The 27,717-nt window shown below is 38.7% G+C and overlaps 1 protein-coding gene across 3 annotated transcripts in view; it reads left to right on the top strand.

The window, feature by feature from the left end:
• The window catches only part of PLCB1 (phospholipase C beta 1), a 694,978-nt gene that overhangs the window by 467,089 nt on the left and 200,172 nt on the right, over positions 1 to 27,717 (top strand). For all 3 annotated transcript variants that reach the window (XM_045980928.1, XM_045980930.1, XM_045980929.1), the window contains exons 5-9: positions 7,531 to 7,610; positions 9,420 to 9,473; positions 10,526 to 10,601; positions 17,965 to 18,065; positions 19,347 to 19,513. In XM_045980928.1, coding sequence (XP_045836884.1) covers positions 7,531 to 7,610; positions 9,420 to 9,473; positions 10,526 to 10,601; positions 17,965 to 18,065; positions 19,347 to 19,513 — 478 coding nt within the window. The remainder of the gene's footprint in view (positions 1 to 7,530; positions 7,611 to 9,419; positions 9,474 to 10,525; positions 10,602 to 17,964; positions 18,066 to 19,346; positions 19,514 to 27,717) is intronic.

The following is a 27,717-nucleotide window of genomic DNA, read 5'->3' as shown; positions in this document are numbered from 1 at the left end:
CCAAATCAGGCACCGTGGAAATACCAGCTTTGAGATTATTATCATTTGTCACTCCTATTACTTTATTAGGGTAACCATGGACTCATAATTTCTATATATATTCAGTATTCCTTTTCGAATATTTTTCTTTCCCAAAGAACTCACTGCATGAAGACATGTTTTAGGTGGCAGAGACCATAGTCTGCCTTTTCTCTGTGACTCCAGATACCTGATATCAGGTCACAGCCACGATCTGGCTGGATGCCTGGCACACCACAATGTCCTGGGCGCCATTTACAACACGCAGTCATTGTGTGGCACTTTGTTTCTCTCAATAGGAAGGATACTGACCACGGTCCTGTGCTTGAGCTCAAACCTTGAACAAAAACTCTCCCCTTTTTAAAGACAATAAGCACAAATACCCTAAATTAATTAAGAATGTTAATGGGAAATTTGCAGAAAAGAAAAAGTGGAACAGCCCCAACCTATATAAAATGATGCTTGACTAAGCTGGTAAGTCAGGGATGCCTATTAAGACCTCGCAAGATCCCACGGTGCATCCATCATGTTTGTCAACATTTTCTGAAAGTCTGGTAATGGCAAGTATTTTTGAGAGCATGGTAAAATGCAAGCTCTCCCACACTGCCACTGGGATCTTAATGTCCTTCCCTCTTTGGTGAGCAAGTATTAACATCTGATAAAGATACAGGGGTTCTAAGAATTCATGATATTCACCCTAGAAAATCTCCCAGATATGACTTAAGGTAACAGGAAATAGGTTTATGCAAATAAATGTTTACCAATAAAATAATGCATTTATAAATTATACATTCCTATAGTGGAATAGCATAATAGTTTAAATTAATTAACTAGACCCGCACGTAGAAGCAAGGATACATTGAAAGGCATAATGTCGGTTGCAATAGTTATTGGCCAAAGATGCATACAGTATGATATGATTGTATGTACTATTTTAAGTATACAGGCATCCATCCAAACCAGGGACCAGCAAACTGTTTTCTGTCAACAGCCAGATAGTAAAACTTTGCCCTTTTGGCTCTCTTGCAAAAAGAGAGCTCTCAATAATGGCTCTCAGCTCTGCCATTATAGCCTGAAAGCAGCCACAGACAATATGTAAATGAACAAACATTGCTGTATCTCAATAAAACTTTATTTATAAAAACAGATGACAGGCTGGGTTTAACCCTCAGGCCTTAGTTTGCTGAACCATGATGCATACCACATGAAAATAGATTTGGTATTGAGATCTACCTTGCAAGACAGAATCTGCTCCTGGAGAAAGGGAGAACAGTGGGATCAAGGAGAAGCATTCTACGCACAGCATAGAATTAATCTGCACTGCAACACCCTTAGGATACTTTTTTAAAATTTTATTTTATTTTATTTTATTTATTTGACAGAGAGACAGAGATCACAAGTAGGCAGAGAGGCAGGCAGAGAGAGGGGGAAGCAGGCTCTGGATCCCAGGACCCTGAGATCATGACCTGAGCCAAAGGCAGAAGCTTAACCTACTGAGCCGCCCAGGTGCCCCTAGGATACGTTTTTTAAAGGTCCTAAAGTAAATATGGCATGGTGTGAATGTTTATTACGTTTTGATCTGTTTTAGTTACACTATTCTCTGTACTTCTTTGCGTAAGAGAAATATGTAATATTGAAAGAAAAGAAAGATAAAGACATTAAAATATTAAAGGTAACATAAGTCAGAACAATGGGAAGGAGAAACGTCTGCAAGAATTCTGTTTCTTCCAGAAGACTCTGTCTTTGTATATCCCTTGCAATGATAAGTTAAGCCAAGAAATGAAGAGGCGTGAATGCCAATGGGGGAAATTTCTCTCTGTTCTCAGAACTAGTCATCATGGCTGAACTGCTGCATGACTGGCAGTTGGATCTAGTGCAAGGGTTGAGCATGTTGTGACTGAGCTCTCTTTACTTTGGTTAAAGCAAGTGCAAATAGAAATTGTGACCTTCCTCTATCAACGTTCAAAGACTTTAGCCCTGCCTTTCCTGACTGACCTCACCCCTTCTCCACTTTATCTCCTCTAATGCCATCCTTGTAGCATGTTGTTAAGGTGTTTACTTCATAAGCTCTATAGTTTGCTTAGTACAGCTGTAAGGTATATAAATTCCAGCAGCAAATGTCCTGGGTTCAAATCTCAGGTGTCCCTATAATGAGCTGCGTGACCTTATGCCAGTTAGTGGATGCCTCTGTGCTTCAGCTTTCTCATTTACACAAATGGGGTGGTAATAATGGAATTTATCTCAGAGAGTAGTTGTGAGGATTCAATGAGTTAATTATTTGCCAAATGCCCACAACAGTGACTAGCCCCTGGTAAGTGTTGAGTCTATGTTTTATACAGAATGCAGTTAAGTGGGATTACTTATCTTTTTTATCTTGTTGAACTGTATCAGGCACCCTAAAATTTTCTAGAACAAAATGACAGAGTGCACAGTATCTGAGAGTACAGGGTTTAGAGTCCAAGAAACCAATGATTTAATCCAAAGTTGTGACTTTTATCAGCTCTGAGAATATAAATAAATCTTTTAAGTGCTTTGAAACTTGGAATCCTCCTCTGTAAAATGAGGCTAATAACTGTACCTACTACCTCCTAGAGAATTGTTGTAAGAACTAACGAAGTGATCAGATGCAAAGGACTTGGGTCAGTTCAGAGTAAACACTCAGACAATACCTCTGAGAGTCATTGACAATTGTGAAACAATTGTTGGCAATATTAAGCAAACACATAAATCCTGTGCCAAGAATGGAGGAACTGAAATGGATTTAGAAATAAAGTAAGTTTGCAACTTGGTAGGAAAACTTGCGATCTATAATGGCGTCAAACCAGGCATCTCAGTACGTGCGCCCTCACCCGTGCGGTGAGGGAATTGCAGAACCAGTCGTGCAGAGATTAAGGCACAAGCCTGCCCACTGAAACTTCAGATGAAATTCCATGCAAGTTGACCTTCAGCTCTGTTTTCTCTCATTCAGGTCTCTGTTGTGCGCTGTGAGGAAAGAGTGATTATAAGACAGAAAATGTCACTTAAGAAACTTCACGGTTGAAATAGTGGAAAGGGAGCCAAGCTTCGTGGCAGTCATCAGAACCCTTGTCTATCAAAGTAGAAAAACAACCCTCCAGATTGAAATAAGAAGCTATCCTTCCAGTGCCAAACTCACCAGGGCCCAGCATTGAACATATGAGAACCCTGCCAGGGTGGACTTGGTCTGTCCTGCAGCAAAACATCCCGTAATCTCAGGATGAGCCAAGACTGCTTTAAGCAGCTCTGGCCACAGGTTTTAGTCAGGGTGTTCTTAATGCAGCTGTGAAAGCCTTTTGGTTATTCTCAAACAAATAACCAAAACAACCTCTTTATTTGGTTGGGGACCAAGCAGACAAAGATTTGAATAATGTTTCCTAAACCGAGTCCTAGCTAGTCCTAGTCCTAAACCGAGTCCTTACTATTCAAAATGCTGTAACCGGCCCAGCAGAATGCTCAAACAAATGTTAATATGCATTAAAAAATACAAAGGTTTCTTGAAAAATATGTGGATTCTGAGTCCCAAGATCTGGTGTGGAGCTTAAAGTCCTTCATGTCTACCCAACTTTCCATCAGTGCTGCAAGTCTACTGTAAGCCTTGCTGCTCCTAGTATGGTTCATCTGACTTCGCTTGGGATGCACATTCTCTGTGCACGATTCCGAATCAGCATCTGCATTTCAGCAAGACCCTCTACCTCTCCTGCCCCCAGCAGTTTATGTGTACGTGAAAATTTCAGAAACACTCCTCTAGAACGTATGGGAATCCATTCCCGCAAGCCTTTGGTTGCACAATGTAGGTATCTCTGGTACCCATAACTCCTCAGATATGGTATCTTGCTATAGCTAACTCCAGAGCACTCTGCCCATGTTCCTTCCAGTCCTTTTCCACTTTCACACACAATGCTTTCACTTCCAACAGCCAGGACCCTGTCTCTTTGTTGGATGCTCCCTCTGGATCTGAAACCCCCTTTGCCTACTATCAAGGAAACCAGGAAGTGCCTGGGGATTTCCATTCTCTCCAGCAGCCCTTAACCAAGACTAGCAGACATAGGCATTGCCACACTCCAGCTCCCTTGTCCTTCATCAAAAACTCAACTGTGAATTGTGGTCTATATCAGGATGGAGAAAGCCAAAGTTACTATCTGCCTTCTTCTTTCTTCCTTCAACCCTTCTACCCCTTTCCATTTCCAGTCCTACTCAATCCCCTATAAAGTTGCCAGAAAACCCTTCATAATAAACCCATTCCTCATAAATCCCTGTCTCTGGGTCTGCTTCTGAGGAAACCAAAGTAAGACACATGCTGTTTTAGCTCAGTGTGATATAGACTGAGACCAGCACCCAACCAAGAGTTGGGTGAACCAAGAGCTGGGTGATTTCTAAAGTTGCCTTTGTCACTGCATTAGTCCCTGAATCCTGGGCGTAATCCCTGGGTTACATCTTTAGAACATCTCGAAAGGCTGCAGAAAGCCAGTGAATTCTAGGAATTCCACACTTGGAAATTTAGATGCTCACATTCTGAGCATGTGATGAAAGTAAATTACACTTCACTTGCTGAATGAGCTAACTGGCTGTGCAGTAAATGTGGTGATGATGCTGTCCTTCAGCTGGCTTTAGAAAGGATCCACAAAAAGAGCGAAGGATCTAGTAGATCTGCACTGACCAAATGCTATAGCCACAGCCAGCAGCTACCTGGGGCTAGCTGAGTACGTGGAAGGTTGCCAGTGCAAACTGAGATGAGCTGTAAATGTAAATTCCATACCTCACTTCAAAGACTAAGCACATAAAAAGAACATAAAATATCTCAATTTTATGTTGATTATATGATTAGCATTGCTTATGAAATATTAGCTAAAATAAAATATATATTAAAATTAGTTTCACCTGTTTTCTTCTACTTTTTTAAGGATTTTATTTATTTATTTGACAGAGAGAGAGAGAGACCACAAGTAGGCAGAGAGACAGGCAAAGAAAGAGGGGGAAGCTGGCTCCCTGCTGAGCAGAGAGCCCGACTTAGGGCTTGATCCCAGGACTCTGGGATCATGACCTGAACTGAAGGCAGCTGCTTAACCAACTGACCACCCAGGTGCCCCTTCCTCTACTCTTTTAATGCGGCTACTAGAAATTTTTAAATTATGTATGTAGCTCACATTGGTATTTCTATTGAGCTGGATATAACAGAGACCTTACCTTTCAACCTAAAAGGTCATACCCAGTTTAAATTTCCCCAACTCTTCATAATGCCTTCACTTCTACTGGTGTGGAATTGGCTCCCAATAAACATACAAAATGGTACACTGCCCTCAATTACAGATGCTTTTACTGATGCAGAAAGTTGCCATGGAGGTGGGAATGTCTAAAGTTTGACCCTTAACTCAGAAACTATTTTGCCAGAAACATATTGTAAAACCCAGGACTAGTAGCTACTACTCTTAATTTAAAATGATCAAATTTGGGGCACCTGGGTGGCTCAGTGGGTTAAAGCCTCTGCTTTCGGCTCAGGTCATGATCCCAGGGTCCTGGGATCGAGCCCTGCATCGGGTTCTCTGCTCAGCAGGCAGCCGGCTTCCTCCTTCTCTCTCTGCCTACTTGAAATCTCTGTCTGTCAAATAAATAAATAAAATCTTTTAAAATAAAATAAAATAAAATGATCAAATTTGAAGGGTGCTTGGGTGGCTAATGACCTTCTGCCCAGGTCCTGATCTCAGGGTCCTGGAACTGAGCCCCGTGTCAGGCCTCCTTCCCCTTCTCTCTTTGCCTGCCTCTCTGCCTACTTGTGATCTCTCTCTCTCTCTCTGTCAAATAAATAATTAAAAATCTTTAAAAATTTTTTTAAAAATGCTTTACTTACAAAAAATAAAATAAAATGATCAAATTTGAAGAAATTTATTTTAAAGGTGTTAAAAGTTATTCCAATGCTTCTGTTCTTTTACATAAGAGTTTGGTGATCAAATATTTTGCTTCACTCACAATTACTCTGCCGCGTCTTCCAAGTCCTCCACCCATAGTATATAGAGGTTAAGGCCTCCCAAAATCTCTCCTAAACTGGGAGAGCTTCCTAACTGAGTTTCTTCTTTTTGGTTTCTCAGCCTCAACTCCATTCTTCACATGGCCACCAGATAATCTCCCCAATATGCAATCTGGCCTCAGGTCTCCTCATCACCCATCCTGAAAAGGGGCCTTCAGCAAATCTCATTTCTTGCTAAATTATCTCCAGATAATTCAACAGACTTGAAAGCTCTCCATTCTCTGCCCCCAGCTCTACTTTTCTCATTGCAACTTGCCCTCTTTTCCCAATTCTTACTAGACTCCTCCCCATTCCCTCTGAGTCCTACTATGTGTGCTTACCTCTGGTTTTTCTCCCAGATAGCTTTTTTTGCTTAGAATTCCCTCTTCCCTCCTTCAGCACTTTATTCTATAAGTACTACCTCAAATGTTACTATAATGCATGATGGTATATTATCAATGCCTTAAATCAGGAGACAAAACACAGAAGACCAGCAAAACAACAGAAGAAATAATACAATTAGATGGAAAAGCTGTTGAACTAAAAACAATATGGTTCCTTTGCCCTCATGTCATCTCTTAAAGATTTGGGGGGTGGGGACAGAATGTTAATTTTGTGTTCAAAACCATCACTCAAAATGGAATTTCAATTTTTTGTGTGGATTTGCTGTTTTCCATTTTCTTGGAAGCCAAGTGAGATCACTGGTGAGTGGTGTGAGGTAGGGATTAAGATTAGGGGAGTAGTGAGGGACGGACAGAACTGGGAGGAGGGAGACTGTGATGTTATGACTGCAACTGGTTTCAAGAACTTCTAGAACTGTAATTAACATTTAAAGGTTCCCTGTTATAGCTGCTTTGGCTTGAGTAGTAAAGCAGGAAGATTACATCTACATGTGTACTGAAAATATATTTGACTATATTTTCAACTTTTTTATAACTCTTTATCTTTTTATAATGCTAGGAAACTAGCAAAAAGTACTTGGTTAATAAAAGGCAGCATGCCAGTTCCCTGTCAATAGGGATTTTTAAAAGCAGTCTCTGTTTATGTGTAAAGAACATTTCCTTAGAAAGGAGCAGTAACTCAGGGATTTGAATTTAATTATGTCATTTTTACAAGAAAGAAAGAAGGAAAGGAGAGAAAGAAGGAAAGAATATACCTTAGGCATACCAAATGAACTAATTTGCCTTCCTGGTAGCCTAGCTAAAAACATGTGTCTCGGGACGCCTGGGTGGCTCAGTTGGTTAAGCGGCTGCCTTCGGCTCAGGTCATGATCTTAGTGTCCTGGGATCGAGTCCCACACCAGGCTCCATGCTCGGCGGGGAGCCTGCTTCTCTCTCTGTCTCTGCCTGCCACTCTGTCTGCCTGTGCTCACTCTCGCTCTCGCTCTCTCTCTGACAAATAAATAAATAAAATCTTTAAAAACAAACAAACAAACATGTGTCTAATTACTGGAGAGTATTTAAGCTAATGCAAGTGTGATTTACATCTTTCAGGAGTGGACAAATGAGGTTTTCAGTTTGGCAACAAACCTGCTGGCCCAAAATATGTCAAGAGACGCATTTCTGGAAAAAGCGTAAGTAGCTCTAATTTTATTACTAAGGGTGTTGCTTCTTCTGAGTCAGTTTCCTTTCTCCTTTGTGAGTCTTTTGTTTATACTGCACTGGCTTCACACATTGATAAACATAAACTTCCCTTTGGGATTTGTTAGAGAACTGATACCTCCACTGTTTGGAATTGGAAAACTTCCAAGAAAGATCACTCTTTTCCTCCTAGCTGCACATCCGTGTTAGGCTGAGCTCCCCTGAATGTCAATGCCTTTGACACACAATAAGGAGACACGTCCAACTACCGACAGCTGTGCTCAGAACCAAAATTATTAATTTCAAAGATCTCTTCCTTTCTGCATATGCCTGTGTCATATCAATTATTGACCTGACAAAGGGAAAGAGGAACATATGGTACTCATTTCTCTCGAGTCTTAGATCTCTGATAGATGCTATACTAACTTCCCTCCTTACCTAAATCAATAGACTGATGTCCTGGTTCCTGCCCTTAGACCACTACAGAAAGTGGTAGTAAGAAAAGAGAAAAAGATGTGGAGGAAGGCACAGAATGAAAAGGAGAAGGAAAGAGAAGCAAAACAGAATTACCCAATCACTCTGGAATTACACAGTCTTTCTAAAAATAATTTGACCAGGGAAAATAATGATTTTTGCCAAACGAGCAGCAAGGAAAACTGTCTGTGTTCACTTTGGAAGCTATGGATGGCCAGGAGGCTGGGAAGCCTTGAAATCAAAACCACAAGTGGAAACGTTACTAGGTGGTCCTCTATTTTATTAACTTTTTCTTTTCTCTCTTCTTCTATAAGACATACCCATCATTCTAGACCTAAGACTCCAGCCTGCATTTCTTTCTTACTCTTCCGTGAATTTCTTTTACTGTTAATACTTCATAGGTCTTCACTTAAATGTCTTTTTTCATGTGATCATCTCCTCTTTAGTTTGTCACCTTGAGGACCCTTCTAATGCCTTCTCCTAATCCCTTACTTTCTTCTTTCTTTTTACCGACTTTGATTTTACCGTCCTTCTTCTAACAGATGTTTCTAGAACATCTGTTGTGCCAGGTGGTATTAGTGGAAAGGGACACAGAGATAAAGAAGACATCTTATCTGAAACATCGCTTGTTATAGCTAGTAAAACCTCTAGTTGGCTAATCATTGATTGCAAATGTCCCTTTCCAACAAGTGTCTCCCGATGAATGGCTGCTATGGACATTCTAGAACATGCCTTTTAATGAATACATGATAAGCATTTCTGCATATACATATAGATGTGGGATTGATGGGTCATATGCAGTTTCCTAAAGTGGTAATTCCCAATCCACACACCCATTAGCAGCGTTTAAAAGTTCTTTCGCTCTGTCTCTCTATCCACATGTCACTAAGTAGTCGAAGAGATAAACACAGTAGCTATGATGACACAATCAAATACTTTGCAGTGAGAGTGAATGATCTTCATTATAAGCAAAATATGAGAGTAGATCTCAAAAACATAATATTAAATGAAAGAAGCCAGACACAAAAGAATGTGATTCCACTTATATAAAGTGTAAAATTGGCTGAAAAGGTTATCTATGTTGTTTGAAGTCAGAATAATGGTTCCCTCTGTGGGACAGGCTCTGCCAAGGGGCACAAGAAGGGCTTCTGGAATAATGCTAAAGTGAGAAGGCTCTATTTCTTGATCTGCGTGCTGGCTGCAGAGACGTGAACAGTTTGTTGAGATTCAGCAAATGGTACATATGCATGAGCCCTTTCTTATGTGTTTTATTCTTTAATAGACAGCTCTTTAAAGATTAAATACTTGTTTTTCTGCTTCTCCAACAGCTATACTAAACTTAAGCTGCAAGTCACTCCAGAAGGGCGCATTCCTCTCAAAAAGTAAGCTATGGGAGCATTTCCCAGTCAGTGTTCATGTTCTTTTCTCAAAGATTTGACTCCGTGCCATAGCTCTGTTTTGTTTCCCCACTGGCCCAAGTGGGAGCCTGAGAATGCATGGTAACCCCGTTCTCCCTCACGCTCCATGTTCACATCAATGCAGCTGGTTTCCTCATAAAGATTTTCTTGTGGCATGATTTTTAAGAAACAACAAAGCAGGAAGAGAAGGGAAAGGGTAAGGGAAACTTACTGTTAAACCCAAAAGGCCATTTGAGATTCAGATCTGCTCTAGGAATGGCAATCGGGCAACTTCAGTGCCTCTCTACCAAGATGATGCTAGCGTCGAAGGAGGGGCTGCGAACTCAAATGTCAAGAGCAGGAGTGAAGCCCCATCCAGAGGAGACAATGACAATTCAACTCTACCATATTCCTTGTGGGACTGATGGGCTCTGGACGCTAGATTTTGTCATGTTTCAATAGATCCCATAAATTCAAATTCTTATATTCAATCCTATTTTTAATGTCATACTTAAGCTCTATTTGTCAATAAATTGACCACTATTTTATTGACGTGTAGTCGATATCCATAAATTTTACTTTTTAGAACCAAATTACTGACCAAAGAAAACGCATGCTCAGCCTTTATCCTTTGACCTGCTAGCTACCAGTAGTAGGCTCCTGCTCATTACAATGTTAAATTATTATTAATAATAGTAGCAATTACTTGTTTCTTAATAATATTAATAATGTACACCTTTAGAGCAAGAAGTAGCAGCCAAGAGACAGAGTTACCCAGGATACGTTTTAGTGCTTAGAGGCTATTTAGTGCGATGCTTTTTAATTGGGTCATCACCTTTGCCTCAAGACGTTGATTTTTTATTAGCTGTTTCATTTTTTAAAAAACATATACATAGGTCTTTTAGAGCCTATCTGCAGATGCATGGAGCAGTGTATCTCTTGAATAACAAAAGGGTTTGAATTCAATGGGATACCTTGGGTTGGTGTCATCTAGAAGCATGTGACCAATGTCTCACTGTGGTGATTTCACTCCACAGCATATACCGCTTGTTCTCAGCAGACCGGAAGCGAGTTGAAACTGCTTTAGAGGCTTGTAGTCTTCCATCTTCAAGGGTGAGCATGTTGCCTTTCTAAACTTAGTACTACTCAATACCTGTGAATAATCAGACTGAAATATAACTTGCTCCCACATTACCCAAACACTTTTTTAAAGTAAGAAGACCATAGGACGCACTTAATATTTACAATACATGGGGCCACCATAGTTATATTTTCTTTCATTCCCATAAACCCAATATGTTGATCCAGAAAGACCCTTGTTCTTTGTAAATAATGATTTTTCAAAACTATCTGGTATTAAAAAGGTATTGGCCAAAAGGTATTATTGTTAAGAATTTAAATTTCTCCTTAATAACAAATATTTTATTGATGTCCCTGGAGATGTTAGCTAGTAATTATGGATTATGATTAGGAAGATATTTGAAATACAGATTTCATTGTATTCCAGCCTTTTTAAATGTCTAGTTTTACGATGTGTAAGTTAATACGCAATTAACATGGTAGCACATGTTTGGACATAAATATATCGACATACTCTGCAGGGCTGTGCTTACAAAGTTTTTGCTGGGAGGGGTGCAGGATCAGTTTGGAGACTGCCCACTTTGCTCGTATGGTGGTAAAGTGGATGAGAAGAAAGCCAGATATCATGATTTTTTGTTTTCTAGGCCCAACACATTGGAGGCATTCCATATATGTTGCCCACCCAAATTATTGTGCCTTCATTTCAATGCATTTCTATGTAACTGTCTCTAAAATTATTTGTTACCATCATTTCTGGGAGAGTGGAGTCTGTTGTATAAAACCTTTTTCTCAGGCTATATGCAGAACTCGCCTTTCTATTGCAAATTATTTTTATCCTAGTATCTAAGCAACAAGTAAGCTCTTTCCCAAGGATGGCACTTACACTATAGGGAGAAACTTTGAGCCTCTTGGAACACTTTGGCAATATTCAAGTTGCACTGAAAAAAGTTAAGAAGCCATTGCTAAACTTATCGTTAGGTTATGAAAAAGTATTGAGGGCTATTATTAAATGTGTTAGCCTATTCTTGTGCATACTTTCAGAAAAGTGAAGTTTATTAAGGACTTTGGTAGGTAACTGAAAGAAAAGAAAGAGTGCTCCCCCACTCTCAGTTTCCTCTTATGGGGGAGAGGGCTGGTGATGCTGCCAACATTGGACAGACATGGAGGGGCTCCCCCAAACACTTTTTAAATTTTATTTATTTGACAGATAGAGATCACAAGTAGGCAGAGAGGCAGGCAGAGAGAGAGAGGGAAGCAGGCTCCCCGCTGAGCAGAGAGCCTGACGTGGGGCTTGATCCCAGGACCCTGAGATCATGACCTGAGCCAAAGGCAGAGGCTTAACCCACTGAGCCACCCAGGCACCCCTTCCCCAACCATTTTAACCTGCACTTTTATAAGTAAAATAAAATGAGTGAACTTATTACTGCTCTTTCCTAGATACTTTGGGAAAGGATAGATATGCCAGTTAAGGTCCCATCATTTGCTCAACAAATATTTCTTGAGCTCTTACTACCTGCCCTCAGGCACTGAGAATGTTGGTTGTGGGCAAAATACAGTCCCAGGATTCAAGGACCACAGAGTTTCTGGCAGTGCTCCTCAAATATGCGGAATGACACATGTGTAAATGAGTGGGGTGAGGAGTGGTGCCGTGAGCAAAAAGAATGGTGCTGCCATTGTAAGAGAGGATCATTCGAGAAAAAGAAAACCACGTGCACAAAGCCCAGAGGATGGAAAGAATTTACCGGTCTGAGTGACAAAAAAGACCTCTGTATTTAAGCATAAAAAGGAAGCTTGAGAGATGAATAGAAAGACATGAAAAGAATTTTTTTCCTCTGCAGTTGCTCCTGATTTTACCTTTACTGGATAACATCTTACGAATATAATGACCAAAAATTTTAACTTATTTTAAATCTAGCTAAGAGAAAGAAAGAATAGAAAATAAAGCTGAATAGAAAATCAAATCCATCAACCAATTCTCTGTAAATTGCAATTTTCTAAACAATTGGATTCTGACAATTCAGTCAATAAATATAAATTGAGTTTTTACAACCCATTATGTCTATTATAGGTTCATGCTTTCAGACCAATATCAACTGGAGACATTTTTAAAAGAAAATGAGATTCAAATAACAGGAGTTATGTTTAAATTGAAAAAAGTACATTTATCTTTAGTAAATTAGAAGTTATGACAATTTTCTGAAAACAAATTGGAGATTTCTTTAAAAACAGAATCAACCTCCATCATGAAATCTTGAAAGATCATTATTCATAGTAAAGTATATTTACTTCAAGGACTTAGGATTTGTAGAATTAGGATGCTTTCAAAAGATCTAAAAACCGAAGACAATTTCAGAGCTAGGAAGTAAATGTTTCCTTAAACTGAGTGATATTTTAAATCCTTGTTGTAGTTTCATATCTACAGAAGAGCGGTTCTAGAAAATATCCACTAATTAGCAAAAAAGATTCTGGATACACTGACAAGAGGTGTTTTAAACACTCCACAGAAGAAAAGGTTACATAAATGGTAGATAGGGCTGCATATCTGGGAACATTATTTCATAGCCAGTGGTCGTTCAGACTAGATTGAATTGTGTTCTGTAAATAGATACATTACCAGAAACTCAGTGGATATCCTGTTGAGATTTTAAAAACATTATCTTTGCGCACATTGTTAGGGATAATTAATGCACTTGGAGTTGTATCCTGGCCAACACGATCCACTGGAATAACACATTCCTTTAGAGGGTACTCCTTTAGAGATTACAGTTGCTTGCCAAAGTTACCTTAATTGTTAAAAAGTAGCACTGTATCTAAAAAGAGAGAGAAAGCAATTACTGTCCTTCTATTAATAATCCAAACATATTTTCCAGGGAGATCTTTGGAGACCTTTCCATATTATTCAGAAAAATTGTCATTTTTTAAAGGGTTTTATTTGTTTGACAGACAGAGATCACACATAGGCAGAGAGGCAGGCAGAGAAAGAGGGGGAAGCAGGCTCCCTGCTGAGGACCCTGAGATCATGACCTGAACTGAAGGCGGAGGCTTTAACCCACTGAGCCACCCAGGCACCCCAGAAAAATTACCATTTTACCCACAAACTTTCTGAGAACTGAAAGTAGTTTACTTGTACCAAATTCCTTTGATTTCAGGCTTGTGACCTTGAAAACAGCTCAGTGACATTTCAGGTTGTATTATAGTCATCACATAGCACTGACACATTAATGAACAAGATAGGAATAAATACATGGATGGTTGACCCCAGAACAACACGGATTTAAACCCCACATGTCCACTTACATATGAATTTTTTCAGTAAATACAGTACAGGACTATAAATGTATTTTCTCTTCCTTATGATTTTCTTAATAACTCTTCTCTCTAGGCTATGTCATTGTAACATACAAAATCTGTGTTAATCAACTACTAATATTAAAAGTAAGGCTCCCAATCAACAATATTAGTAAAGTTTTGGGGGGAATCAAAAGTTACACATGGATTTTCAACTGTGTGGCAGGGTGTCAACACCCCCAAACCCCTGCATTGTTCAAGTGTATTTGCTTTAAATGATAAAGCTTACTGTAGTTATGAACTACTATGTATTACCAAGGAAAGCAGTGATCGTTTTGGATTTACCACAGGGGGCACCAGGATGGCTCAGTAGGTTAAGTGTGAGACTCTTGGTTTCTGCTTAGATCAAGAACTCAGGGTCATGAGATCGATTCCTGTATCAAGCTCCACTCAGGACAGAGTTTGCTTGAAATTCTCTCCCTCCCATTCTGTCTCTCCCTGCTTTTGCTCACTCTCTTGCTCACTCTGTCAAATAAATAAATAAAGTCTTAAAAAAAATTTTACAAAGAATACAATAAAAAAAATGTAAAGAAACTTTTCCCAGGAAGACTATAATATGTTGCCTTTCTCCTATGCCATAGGCCCAGAATATACATCTGAAATACAATCATTTATGTAGTTGTGACTCTTAAAAATCACTAATATCAAAATTCTATCTTTAAACCACACTATGAATTTGCTTTATTATAGTAATTTACTTGTAATTATATTATGTACTCTATGGCTAACTCAACTTTTGCCCTATAGTGTTAGAACAAAAATATTGAGAGTAAGTTGATGTGAACACTTAGTTTGTTGGATTACAGTGTGAGTTATGGAATCAAACAACCTGCATTCAAAGCCATAGGAGCTCCATACACACACACTCACAAACACACACACACACAGACACACACACACACACACACACACTGGGGACTTTAGACAGGTTTTGTAAGCAGCCATGTCCCTAGTGTTTGCATCTGAAAAGGGTCACAACCACCTAGAGGTGACATGGGATCAAACAAAAACATAAGTTCCATATGTGTGGCACCCAGTAAATGCTCAGTAAATATTCCTTTCCTCTGAGGATTTTTCATTTACATATATGTGGGGTTTTTTTTCCCTCTTTCTTATTTTTTTTTAAAGATTTTATTTATTTATTTGACAGACAGAAATCACAAGTAGGCAGAGAGGCAGGCAGAGAGAGGGGGAAGCAGGCTCCCCACTGAGCAGAGAGCCCGATGCGGGGCTCAATCCCAGGACCCCAGGTTCATGACCTGAGCTGAAGGCAGAGGCTTTAACCACTGAGCCACCCAGGTGCCCCCCCTTCCTTATTTTTAATTTAACTTGTGGATATGTCATAACTAGATCTATGGAATCTGGAAATGCAAATACCATCAGTACTACCATCAAATATCAAAAGAATCTTTTCCCTTTTGGGATTCTTTTTTTTTTTTTTTTTTTTTTTTTCATTTTATTTATTTTTTTCAGTGTAACAGTATTCATTCTTTTTGCACAACACCCAGTGCCCTTTTGGGATTCTTGAAGCAATGTCATTTTTAAAGTTTACCTATACCTCACAATTTCTGGAATAAATGGGCCTGAATCAGACTATATTACCCTTCTTAATTATCCCTCCAAAAACTTCTGATAACAATAGCAACAAGTAATCACTGATGATCTGTTTTTGTATTGGAAGCATGATGTGGTGGGCCAAGTCTTAGACTACAAGCAAAAGACCTAACTGGGTTCTATGTCCTGTTCACCAGCAGACATTGATTGGGTAACTATTAAACGCCTGGTGGCATGTTTGGGACACAAAGGAATTAAAGAAGAGATAGTGACTTCACTCAAAAACTCATAGCCTAGTAGAAAATCAGAAATATAAAAAATACGGGGAAAACTGTGTGATAGATTCTGTAATGAAAATATATAAATGTGGATTGTGAACACAAAAGAAGAATATGCCACCTTTAGTTAGTGTGGTCAGGCAGGATTAGAGAAGAGTGAACACTGGGTATGATCTTTAGAGTGCTGGATTGAGGGCTTCCTCCTGCTCAGATAGGACACAATGACTCTGTTCCATCCACTTCACCAAATCATGAGATCCAGGAAAAGAAAATTTCAGCCTTGTTTAAGATGTAAGGAATTAGGACTTGTCAATAGCTTTTCCACAGATACCTCCCCAAACCCTTTCAGTTCAGCTTTCAGTGATACTCATTTTAACTCATGTCTCCAAAAATATTTCTTCTGTTTTCCTGCATCGACCTTAAAGGCTTTTGGATATCCTCATCAGTCAAGTTGGACAAAGAAAAATGAGACAAAGAAAGTCAGCTGTATTGAAATGGTTTCTTTTCTATGTGCTAACAGCTAACTGGCAATGAAAATAATATCATGTTTATTGAGATTATCTCGTTGATTTTCCTCCTTAATAAGGAGTCCTAATCCACAGCTGGCAAATAAACAATGGGTAGAGTTTCAGGAAAGCATACTGTTCTATGAAATTATGTGTATGGAATCTTATATAAATGACTTCAGTTGAATCTGATATCCTATGGGAATTCTGTTCTATCAATTTCTACCTTTCTCATAATGTACATTTATTTATTTAGTAAATATTTATTGTGGACATACTATGTGTCACACTGGAAATCTAGCAATTAACAAGCAACACACAGGTCCTAGCTTGTGTAGTTCTGCATGTTACTAAGAAACAGCGCCATACAGCTGGGAGCACAATATAGTTAGAGTGTTGAAATACCACACCAGTGAAATGTAATGGTAGCCCAGAAAGAAAGACAAAATCCAGGGCAGGAGGAAGAGGTTTTAAACTAACAGAAGAGAGAAAAAAATAAAAGCTCAGTAAGACCCAAGTATATCGATCCTCCATTGGACCACTGATACATAATGGACCTCGCTGTGTATACTGCTACACATGTTGTTTGGTTATCTCAAAATTCTGTTTTGCAAAATAGACTTTTTTCCAGTTCTATAAATGGATTTAGTAAAGGAAATATTATTTTATTCATTCATTCCACAAATATGAGACTCCTGCTGTTTGCCAAGTGGTGAGCTAACTTCTCCTATCTGTTAGCATGCAGGGTACAATTTCAGAGAACAAATTTAGGTGTTTCTATAAGTACATTTCAAAACATATGCACTTGGTAAAAGGAAGGGATTTTTGTTTTTGTTTTTTAGGGTTTTTTTTTTTTTCATTTAAGGGCTTGAACATAAAAATAATTATATAAACACATACCTGAAATAGGAAAACAGCATGAAGAATGTCTTTCCTGTTAACAAAGCCTTGAATACATGCTTCCGGTTTCCATGGCAGCCCAACTAAACAAAAAAATAAGTCCAGAAATGACTTTTTATATCAATGACTTGCTTCCCAAACAGTAAGACCAAGAGGAATCAGTGAGAAATAATGATTAGTGCTCTCCAACTTACAAAAACTGTTCTATAATTTATCAAGTTACTTAAACCCGAAGGAACATTGTTTGAAAAAAAAAAAAAAAAAGATACAAAATTGGAATTTATGTTTTCATTTTGAAAATGTCTGTTTCCAGGTTCTTTGCACTTGAAAAAAATTTATTCAAACATCTGCTAAATAGCCTATAAACAATGTGAATATGCTTCATGCCACTGTACACTTAAAAATGGTTAAAATGGCCATTTTTATGGTGTGTATATTTTATAACAATTTTTTTAAAAGATTAAAACTAAAAAAGAAAAAAGCAACCTAATAAAAATCTGCAGTATAGACCCTGGTTTTGCTAGGTCTAACTTACTTAGTAAATATACTTTAAAAATTGCCTTAACATCCCTTGAGATGCAGAAAACTGAAGTTTAAATTATAATGAAAAAGCAACAGAAAAGATGACATTTGATTCTTCAAAGCCAGTGTCCAAACGAACTCTACAGCTGGCCTCATAGATGTTTTCTGAATGTTTACCCTGGGCTCCTGGAGAAAGAGGAAGAGAGAGAGACATGAAAAGAGGGTAGGGGGTGGGTAGGATAGGGAAAGAATAAGACATTTCACTGACCCTGTTGCTTTATTTCCCAGAATGATTCAATACCTCAAGAAGATTTCACTCCAGAAGTGTACAGAGTTTTCCTGAACAACCTATGCCCTCGACCTGAAATTGATAACATCTTTTCCGAATTGTAAGAGAACAACACAGCATTCGAACCCACTTTTTTTTTTTTCAGCTTGGGGTGGCTCGGGCAGGATCTATTAAGCAATAGAGGGAGATGGGAGAACCCTTGGGGCACTGTGTATGACAACAATGCTTCTGTGTAATTTGTTGGAGACAATCAACATTCCTACCCCGGAGGTGCAACCACTGCTTTTAATGAGTGGATGTTTGCCATGATCTGTTGCTGGGTATTGGTGTTTTAGCATCTGTGGGGGACTTTGCATAGTTTGAAGATTACAGCTAGAACAGAGCATCTTGTTTAATGGATGGAGACACGTGATGCAGGAAGAACTCTGACCAGGGAACAAGTCAGGTTACGTCTTGGACACACATTAGTGAAATGAGAACTCTGGATTGCTAAGCACCCTCCCAGAGGAAAGTCATTTGTTTTTATTTTAGAAAATATATATAACCATTCCTTAAAAAAAAAAAAAAAAATGAATGAATGAATGAAAAAAAGAAAAGAAACAAGCCAAAACATCAGGGCAAATGCAGGGCAGTAGCCATTCACCTTTCCTAGTTCACTGAAATGCACAGGGTGACAGAAAATCAACCCAAAATTTATCAACAAAATAAGGATTTTTTTTTTAATGTGGAAGACAGGCCAACAGCGCTAAGAATGACACTGGATATACTCACTTTGTGATGTCCGTTGCTATCAACGATGTTTTGAGCATCAGCCATAACTGTACCATTGAACTCGGCTTTGGGTTGTCCCCAGGGTTGAAATGGGAAACTTGAACCACACTATGTTGAAGACTTACAGATTTTTGCTGAAGCATAACTTTAATGAAAATAAAAATGTACCCAGGTTGTTTACTTTTTTTTTTTTTTAAGTAGTGAGTAATAAATACATCTCTAAATGATGAGGTGGGATGTGGGAATTTGATGACTAAACCAGAAGGTTAGTGTCATAATCCAAAAAACAACCCATATGTTCTGTGTTCAGTTGAGGGTGGTGCATCTTTACACACAAGATGTGCTGTTTTCCTACTGTGGATTCTCTTACGCATCTGGTATACTTCAAGGACATGGAGGTTTAGTGGCAGGGATTGCAAAAGATATTTGCACTCCACAGAATGCAGCAATTGTGATGATGCAACACACGTTTTCAAGGTCAGATGGGAATGTCCAGATAGCATGCGCTTACCAGGGATGGCAGGATTTTGTCTCTCTATAGTTAAGTGCAAATATATGAATGACACTTGGTGAACCAATATTCTAATTTCTGGTTTTTAATTGGTTTTAGTGGTGCCAAAAGCAAACCATACCTTACCGTTGACCAGATGATGGACTTTATCAACCTTAAGCAGCGAGATCCCCGGCTAAATGAAATACTTTACCCACCTTTAAAGCAAGAACAAGTCCAAGTATTGATTGAGAAGTATGAACCCAACAATAGTCTCGCCAAAAAAGGTTAGTCCACTTTGCTCCACACTGTAGGGAAGCTGTGGTTTCTAATTGTGAGTGGGTCACCCCCTGGTAAGTATCAACATCAAGAATTGGTTAGGTCTGTTTCCCACATTTGTAGGCCTGCTTTCCTTTCTGTCTTAAATCACTAGTATTTCAATTAGACTTTGGCATGTGATTTTGCGGTTGTTGTTGTTGTTGTATATATATATATATATATATATATATATATGCATGTAACATATTTTTTAAATGTCTCATCATTCGTTTTGTCTTAAATTTACCCAGTGACTGAATGCTTATTTCTCAAACAGGAAATCTTAAAGGTTGGCTTTTCGGGGGGCACCTGGGTGACTCAGTCGGTTAAGCATCTGACCCAATTTTGGCTCAGGTCATGAACTCAGGGTTGTGGGATTGAGCCCCATGTCAGGCTCCAGGCAGAGTGTGGAGCCTGCTTGAGATTCTCTCACTCTCTCTAAAAGAAAAACATTTAAAGGTTGCCTTTTTGGCTCTGTTTCTGTAAAGTGACCCACAGCTTTCTCTAAATCTCTAAAACTAAACCTAAATCTCTAAAGCTAACCCTTATTTTATTCCAGTTTACACTATTGATGAATTTCCTCACTTGGGAAAATGTAAAATTTGACCTTTTATATGTTAAAAAAATCAGTGTTTGTAGAAAAAATTATTAGTCTAAAAATCAATATCAGAAAGACAGATCTCGGTTGCCTGGAAGTTAAGGAATTCATGTTTTTTTTTATTCTGGAGAAATAAATTGCCAAAATAAGGTCTTGATGATTTACTTGCTGGGAGTTTCCAATTATCCATGACATCACATCCCTGAATCAGCTCTTCAGCTTCCTTTTACCACTAAGACCACGTCTCATCTGGACTGACATATCTTCATTGAGAAAACGAGCGTGTTATCGCTGATGTTATTATAAATTGCCTAGCTATTCCACAGGGAGGAAAATAAAGTGCAATTAGCCAATTATTAAGGAAAGATAAATTGCATGTTAATATGAAGGCAGGTCATAAGTAATAGAAATAATTCTAGCAAGCTCATCGTCATTAATAAGTATGGTGATCATAAGAGTAGATTAAAATGCCTTTTAACCCATTGTATTTATTCTGGAATTAGTCCTCTAAATGAAAACAAAAATGAATGTATTAAGTATAAAAGTAAAATATTACCATTAACTATCCTACATGCTTTTAGTTGGGAACTCACAGATGAAATTTTTTTGGCTTTTGTTCATTTTCATGGTCAAGCACTTTGCCTGTGTTGTTATCATCATCCTTATTCCTGCCATGGAGGTGAGGCCCGTCAAAGGAACTGGATGACTCAACGGTATATGTTGGCATCACCAGGCCCACACCCCCTTGAACCTACCTATCCTGACACCTTTCCATCCCCAGTGCCATGGAGATGGCATTTCTCCTGAGCGTTATGCAGGGAGTAACTTCTTGCAGATTTCATTGGCCCAACTTAAAATCTGAACTTCACCAAATGTAACTAACACGATGTTATAACAAATCCAACAAGACCTCCAGAAACAGCCCATGGCACAAAGGAAACAAATAGCTTTTGTGAAACCAGTGAGGCACTTCAGAGCCTAAACTTTGCTGCTTCCTCCCCTTCTCACACCACACTATGAACAATCCATGCCTCAGCCAGCGTATGATGCCTCCATCCGCCATACCCTGACCAAATGCAGGCAGTAGAGGATACAAAGAGAGAAATCTGTGACAGATTCTGTAACCCTGACAGAACCCATTTTGACTCGAATGGAAAATTAAGATGATATCTTTTAGCATTTGCGAGTTTATTTAGTGCTATCTTAGAGATACACTAGGATGAATTTCATAATCACAGCGGGCACACAAATTTCAGGTACATTTAAAATACCAGTTTCATTTGTTTTTCCACAACTTAATATGATACTGATGATAAGCCTCCACGTCGGCCCTGGTGTGATTTTTTTTTTTTTTTAAATCACAGATTTCATTTCTTACCCAAAAACTCTTGAAAGAAAATAAACATGGGAGTCATTTTGTTTGCTGCTTTGGGTCTGTTTATGTGAGCAAAGATACTTGAGAAAATTATTTTATTGTGTTGAGTGTTATTTCATTGTCAAAAGGAGAACGATTTTGAAATCTTTCTTTGTAGGACTAAGAAATTGCTGAGTTAAAAGCTCAATTTGCCAGTAATTATGAGTTTTAATAATATTTTTTATACAAAGAAGAAAATCAATTTTTAAATTTGGTTTTGCTTTTCACATTTGATATTTGACTTCAGGATTTTTCCAAAAACTCTCTTTCGTATCTTCTTTATTTATAACATAGCTACAAGTAAAATCAAACAAAGTGGAATTTAAGAAAGTATTATTTAATTTCAATATGATGACTCATACAGATTTACAAGGAAATTAGCTTTCATTCATTATATAACTTTCATTTTTTTTAAATTTTTTGAAAATTTTATTTATTTATTTGACAGAGAGAGAGAGATCACAAGTAGGCGGGGTGGGGGGAAGCAGGCTCCCTGCTGAGCAGAGAGCCTGATGTGGGGCTTGATCCCAGGACCTTGAGATCATGACCCGAGTGGAAGGCAGAGGCTTAACCCACTGAGCCACCCAGGCGCCCCATTATAAGATTTTCAAAATGTACATTATCATTTTGTAAAGAGAAGCAAACTAAAATTTGAGGTCAAATGACTTATCTAATATTCATACTAAGATGATCTTTGAGAAAAGAGTTTTTAACTTTCAGTCAACTAGTTAATACTTTTTGATGAATAAACACAAAAGAAAATAAGTAGAATATTAGTAGTATATAATGTAAGTATATTACATTGTAATGTATTATACTTACAATAATAAGTATACTTAGAATAAATTAGAAGATAGAAATCAGTATATTACATTATAATTTTTCTGATACTTTCATTTTGACTACTTCCTATACATCCATAATGTATATATATAACAATATAACTATATTCTCTGATATCAAGAAACTTGTTTTTTAAAGTAGGTGTTAAATAAACAAACTTTACACAAAGTTGCCATATGCTAATATTTAGTTTTCATATGCACTGCACATAATTTTTACATAGGAGGTAATCTAAAATTAAGTGAAAATTTTTCAATATGGCCAAACGCCAAAATGCTTAAACTGACCGTGGGTTAGTCGACTAAACATAGATGTGCGAAATGAAAAAACAGAAGGGATAATAGACTTTGATGCCTTGTGGGCCTGCTGTCATTGGCAGGTTGGCCCCATTTCCATGCTGGAATTCTTGTTTCTGAAGACGTCTGTATTGGTGATAAACAATCACAGGGTTTCTGAACAGTGTAAGGCCAAATGTGCATATGTGTGGGCTCCACAAAGAAAAATTTGAATCTTCTTGCAGAAAATACTGTTCTCAAGGGAGTTTGGTTAATTTTTATGATTGAAAAATCACACATTGCAAAATGCCTTGGTCTGTCATGTTGTTTGCACTGGAACAAAATGCGTAATGCTAAACCATGTTTAACACAGGAGTACACAATGACCCCAGCCTCTTCCAAACAAAGGGTCCTGAATGTCGGTTTGAAAACTAATGTCTCCCAAAGGGAGTTTGTTTGGTTTCTTTACTCACTTACACCTTTTAGAAGAAAGGCAATGGGTAAAATTAGCATGAAAAGAAGAAATTGATACCCCAGGTAACAGGCTACAGATTAAATTGAACTGTTACGTCTGTAAAAGAAGGCCAAAATTCATTTTAAAAAACCAAACCCAGAGAAAACATTGAGTCTGATCACATTTTTGTTTTTCTATGAAGAGCAGGTGTTCATGAGTATTTGTTAAGCAATTGAATTAATATAGCAGATTATGATACTAGCAGATGTTTCTAGCTACATTCCTTTTTTTAATCAGTTCTTTCTCTTAAATTTTTATAATACGTTGTACAAAATTTTCCTTATTTTGTTGCAATTAAATCGTCAAGATGAAACCATATCATCTCTTTTAGTATTTGATCAGTACTGCCTGAATTAATAGTTAAATAATTGAAATGAACTCAAAATATAGTAGCAAATTGATTTGGTTTTATGCAAAGCAGATAGAAGTTGAGGTAGAGCAAGCATTTTGCTTTAAACAGACCTACGCTAACGGTAACATCAGTACCAGAAAAAACCTATTGCATTTTCCAGATACTTATTTTAAATACTTACACAATTGAACTATATTATGTCATTATTGTCAATGGCAAGACGCCCCCAGAGTGTGCTAGAGGCAATACAGGGCTTGACACTCTTCCAACCTGTAGTATTAGGTGGAACTCCTACAGCAGAAAAATGACAGAAACTTAACTCAAACTGCAGCACAGAAAGAAATTTATTGTTGGTGCATATGAGCAAAAAGTTAAGGAGTGTTTTGTGTTGGTCTCAGCTTATCAATAACCAGTGTTGTCGGGGCACCTGGGTGGCTCAGTGGGTTAAGCCTCTGCTCAGGTCACAATCTCAGGGTCCTGGGATCAAGCCCCGCATTAGGTTCTCTGCTCGGTGGGGAGCCTGCTTCCCCCTCTCTCTCTCAGCCTGTCTCTCTGCCTACCTGTGATCTCTCTGTCTGTGTGTCAAATAAATAAATAAAAAGTCTTAAAAAAAAATAACCGATATTGTTATACCGACCCCTATGGTTCTTATTAGGACTGTAGGATGCCCTTCATCAACAACCACCATGTAACTTGGGGAGAAAAAGGTGCTTATTATTTATAAGACCTGGAAACTACTCAACACATCTGGGACCACACATGGCGGTCACTTGTAGGGAGAGAAAGAGAGTGAAAGGGAGCATGCCCGTATGCCTAGGGTTCCATGGGCTCACTCTTTATTGGTGAAACAAAAACATAAGGGCAGGAAGAGAGAAGACAAGTGGCCCAAATGACCAGTTACTGATGTTAAACCAAACTTTCCAAATCAAAGGAGTCTCAGTGTGGGGAGGAGGACTGGCTTCCTAATAGTCATGCGGCTGGCAATGGGTTTATTCAAGATGGTTGTCTTTGAAGTGGATGCCTTTTTGAAATGGATGCCTCAGCCATCAAAGCTTAAGTCAAGCACTTGCACTACAAAAAATAAAATTTAAAAACAACAACACTGACAGGGTTTACACTGCAAGGTTTTAATGACTTCAGGCCTGACTGGATCCAGGGGCTCAAATGATGTCATTAAGAATTGTCTTTCTACATCTGCAGTCATTTTCTCTATACCGGGTGTAATAGACTGGCTTGGGCAGACTCTCCTAAATTAACCAGAAAGCCACCAGCAGCTCTAATACTGAGATTACTTTTACTCATATTTCCATCAAAAGTACCAGAAACCCCAGCCTGGCTTAAGTCACACAAGGTCACTGCTGAAGGAGGATCTCTGTGGCCTGGAGAATGGAATGTAATAATTGGACAGACTTAGGTCGTCACATGACTCTCCCTTGAGCCAATGAGGAGGCCACTACTTAAACCACATGGTTTGGACTGACAGTGGCAGGGATGTGGTCCAGATGTGCTTCCCAGGAGCAAGATCACCTCCCCAGGCAGGTAAAAACAGCTGATTCCACTAAACCTGGGTCAGAAATCAATAATTCATCCATACTGTTTATCTCACCTTAACAAGCCATTTAACCTCTTTGACCCATCCCACCTACTCCTTCTCTCATTTTTTAAAGAAAATTCCCTAAGAGAGCTGCTGGGTAAATTAAGTTGCTTATGATAGGAAGGTTGCATGTATTTATTGCTGCCCTCAAGACCTTTTTGACTTGAACTGATGAAAAGTGGCCATTGGTATTTATGCCAAATTATTTCAAACCACGTACAGCTCTGGAAGTCCTATTCATGGCACTGGGCAGAGGCATTCCTGAATGTTGCTCTCTCTTGGCTGAGTGACTTATTTAACTTATTGCAAGTGATAGGAAATTAGAATCATTTGATGATGAAGACTGAAAAAAAAAAAAAAAAGGCCCAGTTCTATGTGTGCACAAATGTTCATTTCTGACTCAGTCAACTCTTTTTATATGCTTTTATTAAGATGGAATTATAGTTAAAGAGGTGAAGATTTATACTGGAATTTTAGTACTTACTTCATCACTTAATTTTCCCTGTAGATTTTTCTTTTTTTAAGATTTATTTATTTATTTGACAGACAGAGATCACAAGTAAGCAGAGAGGCAGGTAAAGAGATGGGGGAAGCAGGCTCCCTGCTAAGAAGAGAGCCCGATGCGGGGCTCCATCCCAGGACCCTGGGACCATGACCTGAGCCGAAGGCAGAGGCTTTAACCCACTGAGCCACCCAGGTGCCCCTTCCCAGTAGATTTTTTAAAAATCACTATTTTCCCAACACCATTTGTGGTTAGGAAGTAGAAGTTACTAAAAACATGATTATTTTTATTAATGTCTGCTGTTTATCCTCGAGATATCAAACACGCCATAATTAAAGGAAGAGGAAAAGTGTTAATGGTTAGGCGGGTTAATCTCTGGCAAAGGACTTGACTTGCGTGAGCTTCCGTTTCCTTATCTGTAAAATAGGATCATACCCACACTAACAGACTTAGGTGCTCTTCCCCCGTCCCTCGGCATTCATTGTTCCAATACAGTCAACCGCTCCACTACAAGCTAGAACTTTCCCTAGAGTTGCCCACAACTGTAGCTTTACTAGGCCGCCTTTCCTTCTTTTCTCATTTCTGTACTCCTTTACTGTTATTTCCTGGGTTTGCCTCCCAAACAAATTACTGGCACTCAAATCCTTATCTCAAAACCTACTTTTAGAAGAACTCAAACTAAGATAAGCACTTTTCGTAAATAGTCCTAGCAAAATCAGAAGTGAGCACTGAGAGAAAAAAACATGGAAAAAGGCAGTTCCCATAGCTCATCCCTTCCGATCTGTCACATAAATGTCTTTGTTGTTACCATTCACAAAGGCCTGGCTGGTGGCCTCAACTCATGGGCTCTCCTCTCTCCTAACAATTTAGCCCAAACTCTTAGGAAAGGCAGCTGAGGAAGTGACAGTATTGAGACTGGGACCATATTTTCTGGGCCCCAGTACAGAGTCCTCCCTCCTACTCCAGATCCTACTTGGGGCCCTCCATCAGGACTTCCTGAGAAAAGAGATACAAGTCAGTTATTTAGAAGTTAGCAGTGGGCATCCCCACAAGTCATTTTCAAACCTGTCTTTGATAGAACCTATTTTACTTGTGTTTGTTTCTTCTAAGAAAGTCTCAGAGGAAAGGCCAGTGTGTAGGGAAAACCTTTCAAAGCCCTTTGGTTGAAGAGAGGCATGGAGCTGGCTCCCCCATTCACCTCATTCTTGGCAGGCCCTTCTGCCAAAACCCCAGGAGATTCAGGATGCTCGGTTTAAAAACGACTCATCTGGAGGACGTATTGACTGGTTTAGAGATCTGCCTCACAATTAAGATGGCATCCGTTTAAATATTCTTATAGGGATTACCCAGGTAGCAGTACTAAATAAATAAATAAATAAAAGAATTGAAATGAGTATACAGAATCAACTCAAACGAGAGAGATTTTCTTCCCAAAAGACAAAGGCAGATGCAAACTGGATGATGTAGCCAGTTCTTTTCATGCTTTAATTAAGTTACTATACTGGGAAAGTGGCTGGAAAGCCACTTTAGTATTTTATTGATTAAGATTCCATTTACACTCCACATATTGACTTTCTAGCCCCTGTGGGAGGTCACAGAAGAATGACATTATCATCTGTGAGTATATTCCAAGCCCCTCTTGACTCTGTGTTTCCTATGTCATAGACTTCTCTGTATTTCAGACTGGCTAAAATGAAAAAAAAAATTGTTTCAAGATAGCCATTATGAGTCCATTGTTCATTAGCTGACTTGGTAACTTGCTTCCCTTTTCCCTTCCTTGATTGCATTTCCTCTTTTCCCAGGAGGCAAAAGATTGAGGAGAGGCATATATCTGGCCCATGAACCCTGGGATTTTTTTTCTCCTCCAGACTTTTCTTTCAGTGATTTCAGTGTCTGCCGAGAAGCACGGCTCTAGCCAGAAAGTCACAGCCATGTCCATTCACAGCTGAAGTGGCCTTTGTTCAGAAAACAACCAGTCAGGAAAACTATAAATAGTAAAAGAGTAACTCGATTGCCAGTTTCAAGGTGTGGGGACATGAGCTTCATAGCCTAGTCTACCCCAGACTGCTGGATTTTGTTAA

The sequence above is a fragment of the Meles meles genome, chromosome 16, assembly GCF_922984935.1.
Source record: "Meles meles chromosome 16, mMelMel3.1 paternal haplotype, whole genome shotgun sequence".
In the NCBI taxonomy this organism is placed as follows: domain Eukaryota; kingdom Metazoa; phylum Chordata; class Mammalia; order Carnivora; family Mustelidae; genus Meles; species Meles meles.
Note: the sequence above shows the minus strand (reverse complement) of the source record. Positions and strands in the feature narration are given on the sequence as shown.